At 25.5% G+C, this 16,160-nt stretch overlaps 1 protein-coding gene and 1 long non-coding RNA gene across 2 annotated transcripts; one reads left to right on the top strand and one right to left on the bottom strand.

Moving 5' to 3' along the window:
• Positions 1–1,341: 1,341 nt before the first annotated feature.
• LOC127289900 (uncharacterized) lies at positions 1,342–14,382 on the top strand. Its single transcript, XR_007844234.1, has 2 exons — positions 1,342–12,171; positions 14,151–14,382. It is a non-coding gene; the product is annotated as an uncharacterized LOC127289900 (long non-coding RNA).
• On the bottom strand, positions 12,860–15,999 carry LOC127289899 (cytoplasmic dynein 2 intermediate chain 2-like). The gene is made up of 9 exons (XM_051318153.1): positions 15,680–15,999; positions 15,525–15,609; positions 15,243–15,456; positions 14,932–15,168; positions 14,413–14,614; positions 14,142–14,341; positions 13,905–14,047; positions 13,618–13,820; positions 12,860–13,534 (listed from the first exon to the last, which is right to left on the bottom strand). The coding sequence occupies exons 1-9, from the start codon at positions 15,736–15,738 to the stop codon at positions 13,465–13,467; spliced, it is 1,413 nt and encodes a 470-aa protein (XP_051174110.1). The 5' UTR covers positions 15,739–15,999; the 3' UTR covers positions 12,860–13,464.
• Positions 16,000–16,160: the final 161 nt, after the last annotated feature.

The raw sequence follows: 16,160 nt of genomic DNA, 5'->3' as shown, positions 1-16,160 counted from the left end.
GGACAAAAAAAAATGCTGAGACTTTCTTGAAGACGTTGCACTGAATTTTACAACTTTCTAATCTTCATTGCTACATATATAGATTTTTGTCCTTTCTAACATACTTTTCAATTCCATATGTTTTATTATTAAATCGTGTTTTTGTATATATAGAAGGTTTTTTTTCGAAACAAAGAAATTGTTATAAATACTAATTCTATTAAAAAGAAAAGACTAAGAATTTCAAAAGTGAAAAAAATAGATATCGATTTAGAAAAATTTCTGTAATTCTAATGAGCATAGAAATTAATAATCTAATTGTGTTGTGTAAATATTAGAATTTTTAATTGTGTGAACGATCAATTAGTAACGTGTGTGTGTTTTTTTTTTAAAATATTTACCTCCACTTTCTGTTATTAATAAAAAGTATAGAAAAAAAACCTCAAATCAGCATCAGCTTTCCAATTTCTAAATATTTACATTAACATCGAGTTATTGATTTCTCGAAACTTTCGAGACTTTATCACAGTCTTTGCTTTCATGACGTTATACGAGTGAATAACCTTTAGAATCGATTTTTATATCAGCAATTATGAGAAAATTTATTATTTTATTTAACATTATTATTATGCCATTTAATGCTTTAGAGTATTTGTTTTACACAGAAAATTTATTTCCACTTTGTGATTCGAGAAATAGGTGAATATTGAATTAATTTTTTTTTTTTTTTTTTTTTTAATATATTGCGTATAATTTCGAAACACACTATTTGAAAGAAATATACGTGACAAATTTTTATTTAATTTTTTTTTACTGTCACAAATTAGAAATTTTTATTTTATTTTTACAGACGGGAAGATCTGGTGTGTAAAGAAGCGTAAATTTCATAATAGAAGGAAAAAAAAAGTCAAAATTGTGAGCCATGACGAATTCAACGCCAAAGTTGAACGATAAAGTTGAAAGGCAGGGTTCGCCTAGCACAGGAGGAAAGAGAAATAGCCAGAGATGTGGCTTAATCAAAACAACAATCATTTTTCCCAGTGGAGGACGCTCTAAGGGTTCTCCAGGTCGATTAAGTTGCAGTCCACCGTTTTCATCGCGAAGTAATAATTACAATAATAATAATAATATTAATAACAATAATATAATACGTACATCACCGACGAAAACTGAAAGTCCACGTGGCAGCCCGACAAATAGTTTTTATGCAGGAGCAAAATTCTCTGAACCACCATCGCCAGCGAGCCTTCCCAAACCTCCAAGTCATTGGATGAGCCTAATGGATACATGCCAACAATCTGGCCGTTCTTATAACATCAACGATCATCTTAAAATGCTTTTAAACGTTCAGGCTTGATATCCAAAAAAAATGCATGGTTCGCGAGTAGCGTCTCCGGCTCCCCGGAGGAGTAGAGACAGGTATAGTAACCCAAAAATGGGCTTTGGACAAATCAATATTTAATTCACTTTAATAATGATTGATAATGCGAAAAATTTTGATGCAAAAAAAAAAGGGTGCTAGCGCCATTCCGTGCGTTAATCGTGTTTTAGGCTTTTAATCCTGTTCCTATAAAACAAAAAAAAAAAGGGATCCGGATCATAGACTTTGATACACGTTTCTGCTAATTGAAAAAAAAGCCCAGCGATAATGATACAATTATTACGTCTACCGTCAACTACCTTTCGATGTGTAATAAACATTTAATGAATCTACTACGCGCCCTGTATAAAAAAAAAAAAAACTGTATACATATGTATTTTAGATTATCATATAATTAACAATAACGAAACACACATTCACATATACACACACGCCGTGATAAAAAAAAAAAAAAAAGAAAACCAAGTATATCGACTTTTAAAAAAGTCTATATCGAGAGATAAGCGCAAAGCTGCACAATGGTTTTTAAACGATGCGCTTCAATTCCCACTTTTTAATTAAAAAAAAAATTTCTCTTGACTGAGCAATTTTTTTTGTTCCACTTCTGACTTTACAATTCTAAAATTTTTTCGGCATTCTTATCCAAAGACACATCACACTGAAAAAATTGCATTCAATTTTGACTCCCAATTTTTCAAATTCGTATTTACAAAAGTACATATTTTTTTTTTTCGAAGGGAGGGTGGATGTTATTTTTTTCGTTTATCTAATCGAAGACACTTTTTTTTTTTTTCTTTTCTTTTTAGTTTTTTTCGTGGCTTTGTAAGTATCTCTCGCTGAACGGTGTATGGTGATTTAACATAAAAAAAAAGAAAAAAAAAAACAAGTATCTGTGCGTGAGATTATTTTTTTTTTTTCGTTTTTTTTTTTTTATTGGCGTGTTTGATACGACGAACGAATCATTGATCGAATGAATTAAATGAATCTGACCATGTGAGTCTGAATATAAATTTATGGGTGATAATACATTCTAAGTAAAAATTATTTACAATGAGCAAATCCATGTTCGAGCGACAACGATTTGAGATTTATCACTTTTAATTTATCATTGGTTAAAAAAAAAAAGAAAAAAAAAAGTCAGTACTTTATTATTATTTGTTTTTTATTTAGAAAAAAAAATGAAGACGAAGCGAACTGGTGTCGCAAATTATAATAGCAATTATTATAAAATATAATGCAATTATAATTTACTTTGTTTATTAAAATATTAATTGCTCGTCAATAACACTAGAAATCTGGTCAATAAATTAATTTTTTTTTTTATAGATTAGATTTTTGTTTTTCTAATTAACTCAAAACGACCATTGTGTTATTTCTAATGGATTTTATTCAACTAGATTAAAATGATGATAAATTGAAAAATAAAATCTCGGTGTATATTTCGAATTTTTTTTCTTTTTTTTTTGTGAATTAAATTCCGTTGACGCTTTTAACGAAGATTGATTTGCTCAATGTATAAAGAAAGAAGCAAGTAATTTGTTTCTTTAAGGTTTCAATTAATTATTATTATTAATATTATAATGAAAAAGGCGATGTTTAAAGTATATTTTCTTTACATTTAGAATATGTAATATTTTTTTTTTTCTACTTGAAAATGGTAAAGGTAAATTTTCGTTTAGAATTTCTAATGCATGGGTTTGCATTATGCATTTTGGTTTATTTTTTTATTTTTTGCTTTTTTCTCTCGTTTTATATCGCTTATTAAATCAAAACAAATTAATAGTTAAATGTAAAAATCTTTTGCGATGTGGTATTGTATATATTTTTTTTCTCTTTTTTTTTAATCGATAAGTTTTTATTGAAATATTATAATTATAATAATCTTGATATTTATAATTATAATGTGAATTGCGCGAAGCGCTTTAATTATTACTTTTTTTTTCTTTCTTAATTGTGATTGGCCCCAGTATGTAGCTTGAATCTAAGAAAAAAAGGAATGTCAGAAAAATTTTTGATTTAGTCATTTTGAGTAATTGAGAAATATTGATGAATTGTGAAATTTGTGAAGATTATGAAATTTAGACTCTCGTTTATATAATTTATAGTCATGCATTAAAATTACGTTTAGTTTCCTTTTTTTTTTTTGTTTTGTAGTTTTAAAAAAAAAAAAAATTGTTTTAATGGTATCTATAGTATCTGAATATCACGGATCAAGACTTTGATTGATTTAATCCAAACGACAAAATTTGCAGATTAGTTATTATTTTTTTTTGTCTCTTTTCGAGTAAACTTTTTGCAATAATGACTTCTTCCAAGTTACGCATCAACATTTACTAATGACTTGTGCACATGATAGAAAAAAAAGAAGCAATTCTTTTCAGACTAATTAACTAAAAGCTACTAAACCATTTTTTAGTTTTTCAAATTTTTTTTTCCGAGACAGATTTTTTAGTGTTTTTTTTTTTTTCGTTTTTAATATGAAACATAACGAGAATTTAAGTAGACATTCAAGATTTTTTTTATTTATTTTTTTTTTTGTATTGTTCTTGCCAAAATTTGTAATTTTTTTGGTATTTTTATATTCTTTAAAAAAAAAAAAATTTGCATCTTAGAAGAAAATAAAAAAAAAAAAAATTGATGTTCGTACTTAGTTGAAGTCGATAAAAAGAAAAATTTTATTTCTCTTGTAAAAAGTTTTAAAAAAATTCGTATAATCAATTGACAACGTCACAATTTTTCTATTAATATGTTTTATTTTATTCAAATGGGAAAGAAACACCGATGATTATTTTTATTCTTTAACAGTATTTCAATAATCTCTCGTTTAATCATTATATGTTAATGTTATTTATTATCATTTATTTTTATTTGAAATGGTAATTGATTCTTAAATCCTGATAATAAATTTCCCCTCTATATTGAATTTCAAATCAGTTACCGTGTGATTTGTCGATTGCAAAAAAAAAAAAAACTCCTTTTAAACTTTTAAAATATAAAAAATTTCAAATAGAAATGTTAAATTACAATTTTTAATTTTAAATATTCGATGTGAGGAGATATTACAGATTTTAAATTGCAAATTTTTATCTCCAAGACGATTGAATTGTTTTTGAAAAAAAAAAAAAAATCCTATTGTGACGTTGTTTTTTGTAATACGAATTTAATACATTTTTGAAATTAAAAAAAAAAAATGTAATTGATGTCGAGACGTTCTGTCTGAAATTTTGTTGCTTAAGATTTAAATTTACTAGTCATATCTGTGTTTTATTGGGGGAAAAAAAAGAATTGTTTACAACAATTTAATAATTATTTTTTTAAAAATAGAGCTTTTTCAATAAAGCCAAAATAATTTTTGATGTTGATATGATTGTATTTTAACAAATAATAATTTGTCATTATTCGTGTCTAGAAATTCTGTACATAAACAATTGGCCGAGATAATAATAATAATTTTTTTTTTATCAGTATTAATTATTTTGTAAATACTAAATATTGACACGCGCTTATAATGTCAGCGACACGGGTATCTTAAAATTTTCTTTTTTTATTTTCATTTCAATTGCACGAAATTTTTAAAGTAAATTTAAACAAATTGACAGTTTCGTCAACGGTTGCCTAAAAAAAAGAAAAAAAAAGTTAATACAATCAGAGAAAAAGGTGAAAAATCAATCGGTCGATCAATGAAAGAATTACAAAAAAATATAAAAAAATATAAAAAAAAAAAAACCTTAGCTGTGATGACGACTCTATAGGTACTACTAAGTTTTAATTAATTTTTGATCTATGTATATTATATACACAATGCGCATATATATTATATATATAAATATATATTATATGTACATGATTAATAATAGGGGAAAAAGTAATTAATAATTGTACAATAATAATAATTTTAACATTCGAATATAAGGTCATAATATGATATTTCCAAGTATAAATATATATATATATAAAAAAAAACGAGCAATATAATTGAGTCGCGACACTAACAATGTTTATTGATACAAAAGAAAAAATGTAAATTAAAGTTAATCAATATTATAAAAATAATGAACGTTGAAACACAGAATAAAGATTTTTTTTTTTAATCAATATATAAAAAATATTCCATTAAAAATTCTGCTTTTCAGCGATCATTGTTCTTTTTAAAAAGAAAAAGTGGGATTGTAGATTTAACAAATGCGATGACGAATGGTTGGGTCATTCCAAAAAAAAAAAGAAAAAAAAGTAAAATGATTGAAAAAAATTCAATCTCAGTTTTAATGAAAGTACATGTGTTTATTTTTTGTTTTTTTTTTTTTTTTTTTGCATTTTGGATGGCCCCCCCAATCGATCGGCACTTTTAATGTGATATTGTAACGTACAAAAATCGTTCGTCGCAATGGGTCCTTTACAAGAAAAAGATTCCCATGATGAGAGAAAAAATAAAATCAATTTTTCGAGTTAACGTGCAAAACAAAAGGACACAAAAAAAACAACTAAAAATCCCGAGTGATTTGTTAAGAAAAAAGTAAATTGTCGCGCATTATCTTAAATGCCATTCGGGGAATAGCGTTTTTTATTCTAAAATACAAAAATTAACACGACCACCAGAATTGGAACAAGGTCGTTTCATTTTTCATCGCAGATTTCATCTTCTCCCTTCGTTATTTTTCTTTTTTTTTTTTTTTTGTATATCTAACATGTACATATTTCACTGAATGCAATTCTTTCATGATAAGTTTTTTAAAAGAAAACAAATTTTTATCCACACTATTTTAAAGTTGATTTGAAAAAATTTGCAGCAATAATCTAATTTCAAAAAACAATTTTTCTCAATGGAGAAATTTTTTTTTTTTTTTCTTTTAATCGAGGACCAAACAACAGAAAAAAATGAAATTATTCAATAATGACGTTTCATTTTTTTCTGTTAAAAAAGAATCAGGATAAATTTTTTAATTTAAATTGGAATTTGAAAAAAATAATAATTTTTTTTTTTTTAGTTTTAGATTATGAGAATCCCATATTAAATATAAATATATATATATAATAATAATAATTGAAGCACATCGGAAATAAGGCCAATATTGCTCGTCCCTCTTTGCACAGAGAGAAAGTTACCTCATAATTCTTTTTTTAATAATGACGAAAACTTGATAACAAAAAAAAAAATGTAGAGTAAATTAATCAATTTTGTATGATTCCAATCATATTGGAAATCAAAACAAAAATATGTATGTATGATAATATTGAATGAAAAAATTTTCACTTTGTGCGAGCGAGGCGAACGAATAAATCTGTCCAGTTGCAAATTTGCAGCTTTTCTTAATTTTCTTTTTTTTTTTGTTCGTTTCCGTAAAATATAATAAGAATAAAAATAATACAGGACACAAAAAATACACAAACAATATTTCATACTCATACGAGCCAGCATACAAATAAAAAAAAAAAAAAGCGCGATTACCACACATCCGTTAAAATGATTAAGCCTTAAATTTAGAATCGAGTTTACAGCTGGGGAAAAAAAGGGAGTAAAACGTAAAAAAAAAAAAAAAAAAAAAAAGAAATGCTTCATGGAAGTAAAAAAAAATGTTAACATTCAAAAATTAATTGATTAATTAATGTTAATAAAATATTAATTAATTAATTAATATTGACGTTGACATTAATATAAGTCAATAAGAAACATTTTTTTTTTTTAGATATTATCTCTATCTGTGAGGAAAAATCTTTAGCTTTATCATTTTTGTGATTCGTTAATATATTCTATGTCGATAATACTTGTTTGATTGATAGAGAATATCATTTTTGAAAATTAAGTGTAAACACAATTTCAACCGATTTTATCATCTATTAAAAAAAAAAAAATTGAGTCTTTGTAATTTTTCTGCATGTTATATGTTTTAATATTACATAAATGTTAATTGGGAAATATTTGTAAAAAAAAAAAGAGAAAAAATTCCTTTAACGAAAAGAAAAAGGATTTCGAACGATAAAATTGGTAGTTCATTGTGTTAATTTCTCCCTTTTTTTCTTTTTTTTAATTATTATTATTATTATTATTAAAAAATATATAAATATATATATATATTCTTAATTCATTTAAATATAACGCTTTGCGAGTTCACGCGACCTTTTTAAAATTTGCAGATTTTTTATTGAAAAGGAAAAATTAAATCGCGTGAGTTCGCAAAGACGTGACTGATTTTAAAATGTATATCTGAAAAAAGGACCGGCTCTCCCTCTATACATTATATAAGATCTTTCGGGGTTTCTTCTTTTTTCGGAAAAAAAATAAAAAATAAAATAAAACATTACTTTTTATATATTATAAGAGTGCGGACAAAGAGAGCGCGTTCTTGTCCGTGAATTCTGCTGCGCGTTCAGCAAAAAATCGTACTGATTATTTTAAGAGAAATCGAGATTCGATTGTGTACCTTGATATATATCAAAAGATATGTTTATCACAACAACAAAAAAAAAAAATTGTTTGAATAATTACGATAATTGTGAAAGTATGTGTATGTGCGTGTGAAACAAAAAAAAACCGACAGAGTGCTTCCTCGCCTATATTAATATAAAAAAGGACACATTTTCTTTTTTCAAATCTACTTATGAGAAGAAAAAAATAAATAATGAACAAATTATAGAAATTCGTTTCACAACATTTTGAAAATGTGCTCTTTTTTATATACTATTTTTCAACATACGTTAATGTTTGACACTCTAAATAATCGACAAGTAGAAAAAAAGAAAATTAAAAAAAAAAAGAAAAAAAAACTTCAGTCTTAAAATAAAATTTGGAATGTCAAACATTTACGCTTGTATAAATTGCCTTTTTTTTCTTTGTATTAAGTTACACTGTATTATGTCATACACTTTTAAGCTAATTCACCTCCTTTTTTTTTTGTTTTGTTTTCTCGTTCTTAAAGCAAAAAAAAAAAAAATCATAATTTTGATTAACAAAATGTTTATTGACAAAATGTTAATCTCAGATTTATAACTTGTACGAGGCATTTCCTATAGTTTTGTTTTTCTTGCGATTTAAAAGTTATAATAATATTTGTTACCAGCGACAATGGTAGTTGTTTATATATATATATATCTGTATAATTTTTTTTTTTTTTTTTTTAAAGACGAATACATGAACAATTTAATTCTTCGAAAAAAAGAACAATTCCATTTTTTTCTGAAAATAATTTTATTCTCTTGTTTGAAAAAATTTTGTTTTCTTCAATGTTTAAGAAACAAAAAAAAAAATTATATTCTTTAAAAATTGTATTTAAAAAAAAATTGTTTTTAAAAATTATTTTCCTAAATAATTATTTTCTTCAAATGTTATTTTTCTAAAAAAAAAAAATTGTATTTCTGAAAAAGAAAATTAATTTTACTAAAAAAAAAAAGAAAAGGAAAATAATTTTTTTTTTACTGAAAAAAATGTAATTCTTTCTTTTTTTCGAAAAGAAGTGTGATAAACAAAAATTTGATTTTCTCGAGGATAAAAGAAGAAGCAGCAGAAATTTAATTTAAAGAAGAAAAAAAAACGAGACGATGAATTTTTTTTTTTTTGGATAATAAAATGAGGCAATTCCTCGAGTATGTATTTTGAATGAGAAACAAATTATAATATTGTAAATGTGTGTATGTATGAGTGTAATGGAATGAAAAATAGTTTAGCCTTACGTTTTAAGCTACGATCACTGTGATTTCCGTTTAATCTCTTAAATGGTCAAGCGGACGCAATGCAATGAATCGAATAAGACTTTAAAAAAAAAAAAAATGCACGAAATAAAAAGAGCGATTGTTATAAAACGAAGCGACATTTTTTTTTTTTTTTTTTTTTATTAAGATATAATTGCGATTGTAAGTGCGCGTTCATGACGCAAAAAAAAAAAAAATAATAAAAAGCGTCCAGAGACTATAAAAAGAAAACAAAAAAGAGCACGAACTTTGCATACAAATATTTAATGTAGTCGGGGTGATATAGATATTTTGTAAATGATAGAAGTTATATCAGAAGATAAGATGGACAGGAAACAATTAACAAGTGCTAATGAAAGTAAAGAGTAAAAAAAAAAAGTAAATAAAAGTGAAAAATAGTGAAAGAAAATAAAAAAAAAGTGATAGAAGAATAAAAGAAGAAAAGTGATTAAAAAAAAAAGTGGCAGATGAAGAGGATGGAGAATTTGTTGGACCAGGATGGAGGGGAAGGCTCGCAATGCGTAAGAACGAGAGGACATCTGCTCCCATTTTGTGCCAGTTACGCATCCGATTGTTTTTTTCGGAAAACAAAAGTTGAACTCACGTGTTTGCGTAGGGCGTGCCCTGATCTATTCAAAATAAAATCTTTGAACATCCTGTCAGTTCATTTTTATGGACAATGAAAAAAAAAAAAAAAAGAAATTCTCCAAAAGAGCCCCTCCGACCATTTTTGGTGTGAGAGAGGTCAATTTTATGACAATTGAAAAGGGCCCAAGTGATCGGGGAGTAGTGCGGGCGTTACAACAAGAAAAGCTTTTGATCAGAGAAAAATGTTTGAAAAGAAGAAAAGTTTCGATCTTCCACAAAAGAGAGAAATTCGAAGGCCAGAAATGAAAAGCAGCACAATAATAATCACGAGAATATCGAATGAAATCTTAAAATAAAAAGAAAAGAGAGAAGAGGCCACCGAAAGATATCATCGGAGAGCTTATCCAAAAATAATAACGGGAGTTTTTGATTTTTCTTCATCAAATAAATGCGTTTCATTCCAATCAGATTCACGCATTTTTTTGCTCCCTTCTCTATCTCTCTCTCTTTTTTTTTCATGAATCCAATTCATCATAATAATTGTAGTTTACAAAATGTGTCTGTGTTCACCGAAACGTTTTTCACACACATGACACGCACAGTCGCTCATAACAATTTAAACTATTAGAATGTTACATAATAAAAACGATAAAGCAGTAAACAATGGAGGAGAACTTTCAAAATAAATAAATAAATAAGAATAATAATAATAAAGGCCTGGAATTATTTGTCCAATGTAGCAAACATATATAAAAAAAGCTCATTGGCAACCTTCTCGATTTAACGAGGAGGATATAATTATTATCAGTCCTTTGTCAAAGTTGGAGATGCAATGATCGAATTCGAGACTGAAGGCGAGAAACAAGAATATAAGTATGTGTGCATGAAAGTTTCTAAGAAAAATTGAGATTGGAAAAAATGAGAAAATTTCTTTTTTGCAAATTTGCAGAGAGGAACCAAAAAAAAAAAACATAAAAAAAAAAACAAGAACAAGTGTTGAGTATTAAAAGAACCACAAGGGAGAGAATGTGTGCTCGAGGGATAAGGAGATGGGGACGTAAACGTCTGCTTTCTCAAAAAGCTTTAAAATTTTTTTTTTTTTTCATTAATAGTATATAGCTTTAAGTGTGAGGAGTTTTTGAAATGCTATTTCTTAGAAAGATTCTGGTATTTTTACTGAAAAATTTACATTCAAATTCATATTTTAATTTCGAAAGCATACATGCACAATAGAAAAAAAAATTAATCAAAAGAAAAGCATTTCGGATATAAGAGAAAGATGAAAAGAAGATGAAGATAATAAAAGAAGAAGAGAAAGTAAGGAGGAAATTTTAAGAAGATGATAGAGGAGTAAAAAAATAAGGACCAAGTTAAAAAAAAAACTTGTTCCGTCAAAGTATTCACCGATGGAAAAAAAAAATTATTGATCTCATTCATTCACATCAGCATCAATTATATTGACAATTTCATATATATATATATATATATGAGAGTCTTTATCATTCCAGAAGATCAATCAAATCCGCTGATTGATTTGCAATCAACGTGCGAAATGTTTTCACCATTTACAAAAAAAAAAAAAAAAAAAAAAAAAAGAAAAAAAAACCAAGACAAATCACAAAAAATTTTCAACCAATTTTTAAGAAGAAAATGAAGATGAACAACAACAGCATCAACAAATTTACAAAACCAATTTCTCAATATACTGTGATCTATCCTTTCCTTTTTTTTTCCTGCAATAGAAAGTTCTTACATTAATATGAATCCAAATTAATTCCTTTCCTACAGAAAAAATTCAATTATTTCCCCCTTTTTTTTTTTTTAGTTTCAATCTACATTCAATCTGTGTACCTAATTTACATATCCCGTCCAAATCCAAAATACCTTTTTTTTTAGGGCCCTTTTCAGGGCCCGCAAATGTTTCCCAATGAAGGAATATGCTTGGTTCAAACAAACATAAAATCTGTCCTTTTAAGGACAAACAAAAAACGTATAAAGGTTTCATATTCAGTATTTTTTTTATAAAAATTGATTGAAATAATTTTATTGTAAATGAAAAATATTTATAATAAAATATTGTACGAATTTTTATTAAAAAAAAAACTGGTAAAAAATAATCTATCCTTTTTAGGACTATTTTTTTACAGCTAATTTTCCATGAATTTTATTTATGAACAATTTTTTTTTTTACATAATTTATTTTAGAAATAATTTCAAATATTTAAATTAAATATTAATTTTTGTTTTCATTGAAGAATTTTTTTTTACTTCTTTTTTTTCTGTTGAGTTAAATTATTTTTAAATATAATCAAAATAAATTTGAATGGATAACGAAAGAATGAGGATTTGTCCTTGATCTTTCTTGAAAAGAAGAGGAATATATTCGTCACAGTTGCTGTTTTTAAGACGGCAATTATTCTGAGGGTCATCGACATCAATAGAGAAACAACGCAGAAGTTGAATATAAATGACGAAATGGAAAAACATCTTCAAGGAATCGACTGTTTAGCAAACGCAAAGTGGGCAACTATTTTTAAAACGTAAGTGAAACATTTTAAAAAAAGATTTTTATTTTCTGTTAATTATTATCCATTAATTCAGAATTTATTACCTTATTTTTTGTTCTTTTCAAAATCAAGTTATATTTAATGAAATAATGAAAAATACTTAAATTATTTTTATTTATAATAATAAATATTTATTTTAATTTTCTCTAAGATTAAAAATAGTTGAGAATTTTTTTTGTTATTTTCTTTTTCTGTCTCGATTGTGTGTATTGACGCCAACATATTAAGCTGATTAGATATTATATTCTCATTTTAGTGATGTAAGTTTTTGTGTATACGTGCGTTTAATGAAATAATTTGAGTTCTTCTAGAAAATTTGATAAATCTGAATGACTCAAACATTCTTGAATACACGGCCAAGAAATTACGCCAGTGGAAATTTTGAATACGTCGTATTTACAAGTCATATATAACGTAACAAATGATTCATCGATGATAATTAATATTTCATTTTTAAATATATTCGGCATATATTTAATAATTGACATTAGGTTTCGAATTTAAATATAGATAATAATTTTTTCTTTTTTAAATTTGAAAAAAAATTACTTTTTAACAAAATTAATTAAATTAAAAAGTAATTTTTTTTTGCAGCTTAATTTTTTTTTTTTAATATAAAAGACTTCTTTTTAATAGGCAAAAGAGAGAAAAACGAAAACAATAATGTTGTAGTATAATTTATTATTCTTTAGAGAGTGATATACGTATCATTATCTTTGTAAACGAAGATTATTTGAGGAAGGAAAACATAATTTCTACGTCGTAAAATTTCATCAAGGCCTTTTTAAAAAAAGTAGTTTTTAATTGTTTACGGATTTTTTTTTCTATATATAAAATACTAAAACTATTAAAAATAATTTAAAACTTTAATTTAATGAAAATTATTTTTAAATTATTTCAAATTATATTTACTTTATCTAAATGAATTCTCTAAATGGTTAAATATAAAAAATTACATCTACTTTCTTGTGCTTTTTTTTTTAATAATAATAAAATATAAAGTTGCAATCTTTCTTGTTTTGGCTTCTTCATGTGCTGAGACATTTGAGCCAAGTCTCGACCAGAGTTCGTAGAAAAGACTTGTCTCATTCCTTTTTCATTTCAAACATCTATTTCGAGTCTTGCCACCAGTACATTGCCTTTCTGACAAGTAAAGTCAAATATTTTCATTACACAAAATTTATTTCTTCAAATTAAATAATTCTAGATATTAAATTAATTTTAAAAAAATTGACTTTTTAAATTAAATCAGTGTTAAAAAATAATTTATGAATAGTATCTTGGAATTTTCCAAATTTCCAAACAGGCACGAGTATCTCCCATTGCCACCATGTCTCTAAAATAATTATTAATTATTAAATTTTAAAGAGGAAATTTAAAAGAAAAAAAAATGTTTCTATTAATTTTTATCAAACATACCTTTTGGAATTAAAGCAAAGACTAGTTGTATTTTCTCTAGTATCTGATTGTAGTATTACATTCGGTAAGGCACTGCCGGTATTGACATTAAAAAATCCTACAATAGAAGTTGCTCCATAAGCTGCGAAAATATCTTTGTTTCCAATACACCACGAGAGTCCAATAATTGTACTTTCGAGATTTATAATTTTTTGACTAACTGTCTGCAATAAAAAAAAAATTATTTTTTTTATTAATTTTGTAATATTTTCGAAGTTTTTTTTTTAAGAATATAAATTGTTATATACTTGATCAAAATCGTAAATCCTGATTTCTTTATCCGTACCGCTTGTAACAAAGAAATTTTTTGTTGGCGAACATTTAATACTTGTTACACTTCCTTCATGTCTATTATATTCATCAATAACAGGATCTAAAATTGATTCATCACCTTCAAAAAAAAAAAATATATATAAATTGTTTTATTTAATTTGAATTATTTCTAAAAATCAAATAAAGAAATTAAAATTTAATTAATAATTTACCTTCCACAGAAACTGCTTGCTCGACACTGCATTTATAAACACCGCCGCATAATGTTCCTACAATGAAAATTGATGGATCCTTCGATGAGAAATCAAAACTTGTAATTGTTAAACCAGCTTCAATGGCACGTTCTCGAGTACCACCGGAACTACGTGGTCTTGCACTCTCCGATGGATTATGCTCTTTTGCCACTTTAAATCTAATACACAGAAGATACAAATAAAAAAAAATACAAATAAATAGTAATTCTTAAATTGAGATGAACATTACCGTTTGAATAAAATAACTGTGGTAAAATTAGCCAAAAGTTTGTGAAGTAAAATATATCCTTCAGCGCTCGATGATACTAAAACAGAACCATCGGTTACAATTTTCGTATGCCAATATAAATGTGAGACAAAATCGCCATGGGAAAAAACTTGAACAGGTGTCACCGATGTATCATCACGAAGATTCCAAACCAAAACATCGCCTGAAATAATTATTCAATTTTAAGACTGATTTAAAGAATAATTTTATTTAAAAAATTATTTATATCAATTTTATTTCTATGTAAATAAATCAATTTCTAATACATTTTTAATTAAATTAATAATTTTTTTTTAAATTGTAAATAATTGTTACAGAACTAAAAAAAATGTTAGAACCAATATTTTAAAATTCAGTTATCTTTCCATTGATTATAAATTTACAACCTGGTGTTTATTAAATTGTACCAAAAAAAAAAACCTTTAATAAAATTGTATTTTTATAAAAAAAAAAAACCGTTTTTTATATAAAAAAAAATACCATTGAATAATCCAGCTGCAAGTATAGACGGCTCTTGTGGATGATAGAGAATTGACGTTATACATGAATTAACTTCCAAAACTTTATTAGGTGCTGCTGGAAATTTATTGTCACGTGTAAAATTGTAAATTTTAATTTTCGACAAATGATTACACCAATTTTCATGAAATGTAACACTATAACCTAAAGCCAATGATCCACCACCGGGACTCCATGTTAAACCACTTATTTTTGTCTAAAAGAAAAATTGTAAAAACTATTAAAATAAAAGTAAAATTATTTAAATAAGTTAAAAATAAAAATACTTTCCTTGAAATCAGGATTTTCCCAAGTATTTAATTTTGTTAGACAATTTACTGCAGAAAATGATTCACTAGTTGTTTCTGGATTATAATCTTCAAATGCATTAGTACCATAAGTTTCATCTAATGCTTCCAAAATTCCTGGAGTAACTCGTTTTAAAAATGCTGCTAATCTTTCATAATTAAATTCAGGAGTTTTTTTACTTTCTGTCTGAGTTTGAGTCTAAAACAAAATAAATCATTAATTACTTTTAAAAAGAAATATAATTTTTTTTATTAATGTAAAATTACCTCAACACTTTTTTTTTCTTCACTTTGCGAAGAACTTTCTTCATAAACTACAATATCGGTTTGTATATTTGATGATTTTTCTGATCTAAAATATTTTACAATTAATATTGTTGTTTTAATCAAACATAACCTCAAAATAAACTCTAAACACTTACTTTTCCGTCGAAGATTGAGATTTAAAACCAACTGAATCGAACGATTTATCAGAAAACATTTTATTAATTAATAACGTGTCTTTTATATTAAAAAGTAATTAAAATTTATTTTTAAATCAAACTGGCGTGTACATTCAAACAATATATTTATACACAATGTATTTTATATACACGAATTAATATATACATCTAAACAACAAAAAATTATATTAAATGCAGTTAATTAAAATTCTAATATTAATTCTTGATTGTTTACTTAATTATTATAGAGACAAATTTATTCTAGTATAGACTATAAATAAAACTTTGTTTTGACATTTACCGGCACATATTTACAACATTTCTACATTACCAACATACAATAGTTAAATTTAACTGATTTTTTAAATTACGCGCTCAAATAGTTTCCAGCGGCAAACGCATGCGTAATTAATCAAAATAGTAAAAATTGTCCACAAATCAAAAATGTTCATTCCGGCAT

The sequence above is a fragment of the Leptopilina boulardi genome, unplaced genomic scaffold (genome assembly GCF_019393585.1).
Source record: "Leptopilina boulardi isolate dan_hultmark-lab unplaced genomic scaffold, ZJU_Lbou_2.1 LbouV2_51, whole genome shotgun sequence".
Classification (NCBI taxonomy): Eukaryota; Metazoa; Arthropoda; class Insecta; order Hymenoptera; family Figitidae; genus Leptopilina; species Leptopilina boulardi.
This window is presented reverse-complemented; position numbering and strand designations above follow the sequence as displayed.

Excerpts from the sequence above, each read along its gene's own strand:
- LOC127289899 (XM_051318153.1), bottom strand. The coding sequence starts at position 15,738 with ATGTTTTCTGATAAATCGTTCGATTCAGTTGGTTTTAAATCTCAATCT. Across the intron at positions 15,169-15,242 it reads TTGGGAAAATCCTGATTTCA|AGACAAAAATAAGTGGTTTA; the intron begins AGGAAAGTATTT and ends AATTTTTCTTTT. Across the intron at positions 13,821-13,904 it reads GGATTTACGATTTTGATCAA|ACAGTTAGTCAAAAAATTAT; the intron begins GTATATAACAAT and ends TTTTTATTGCAG.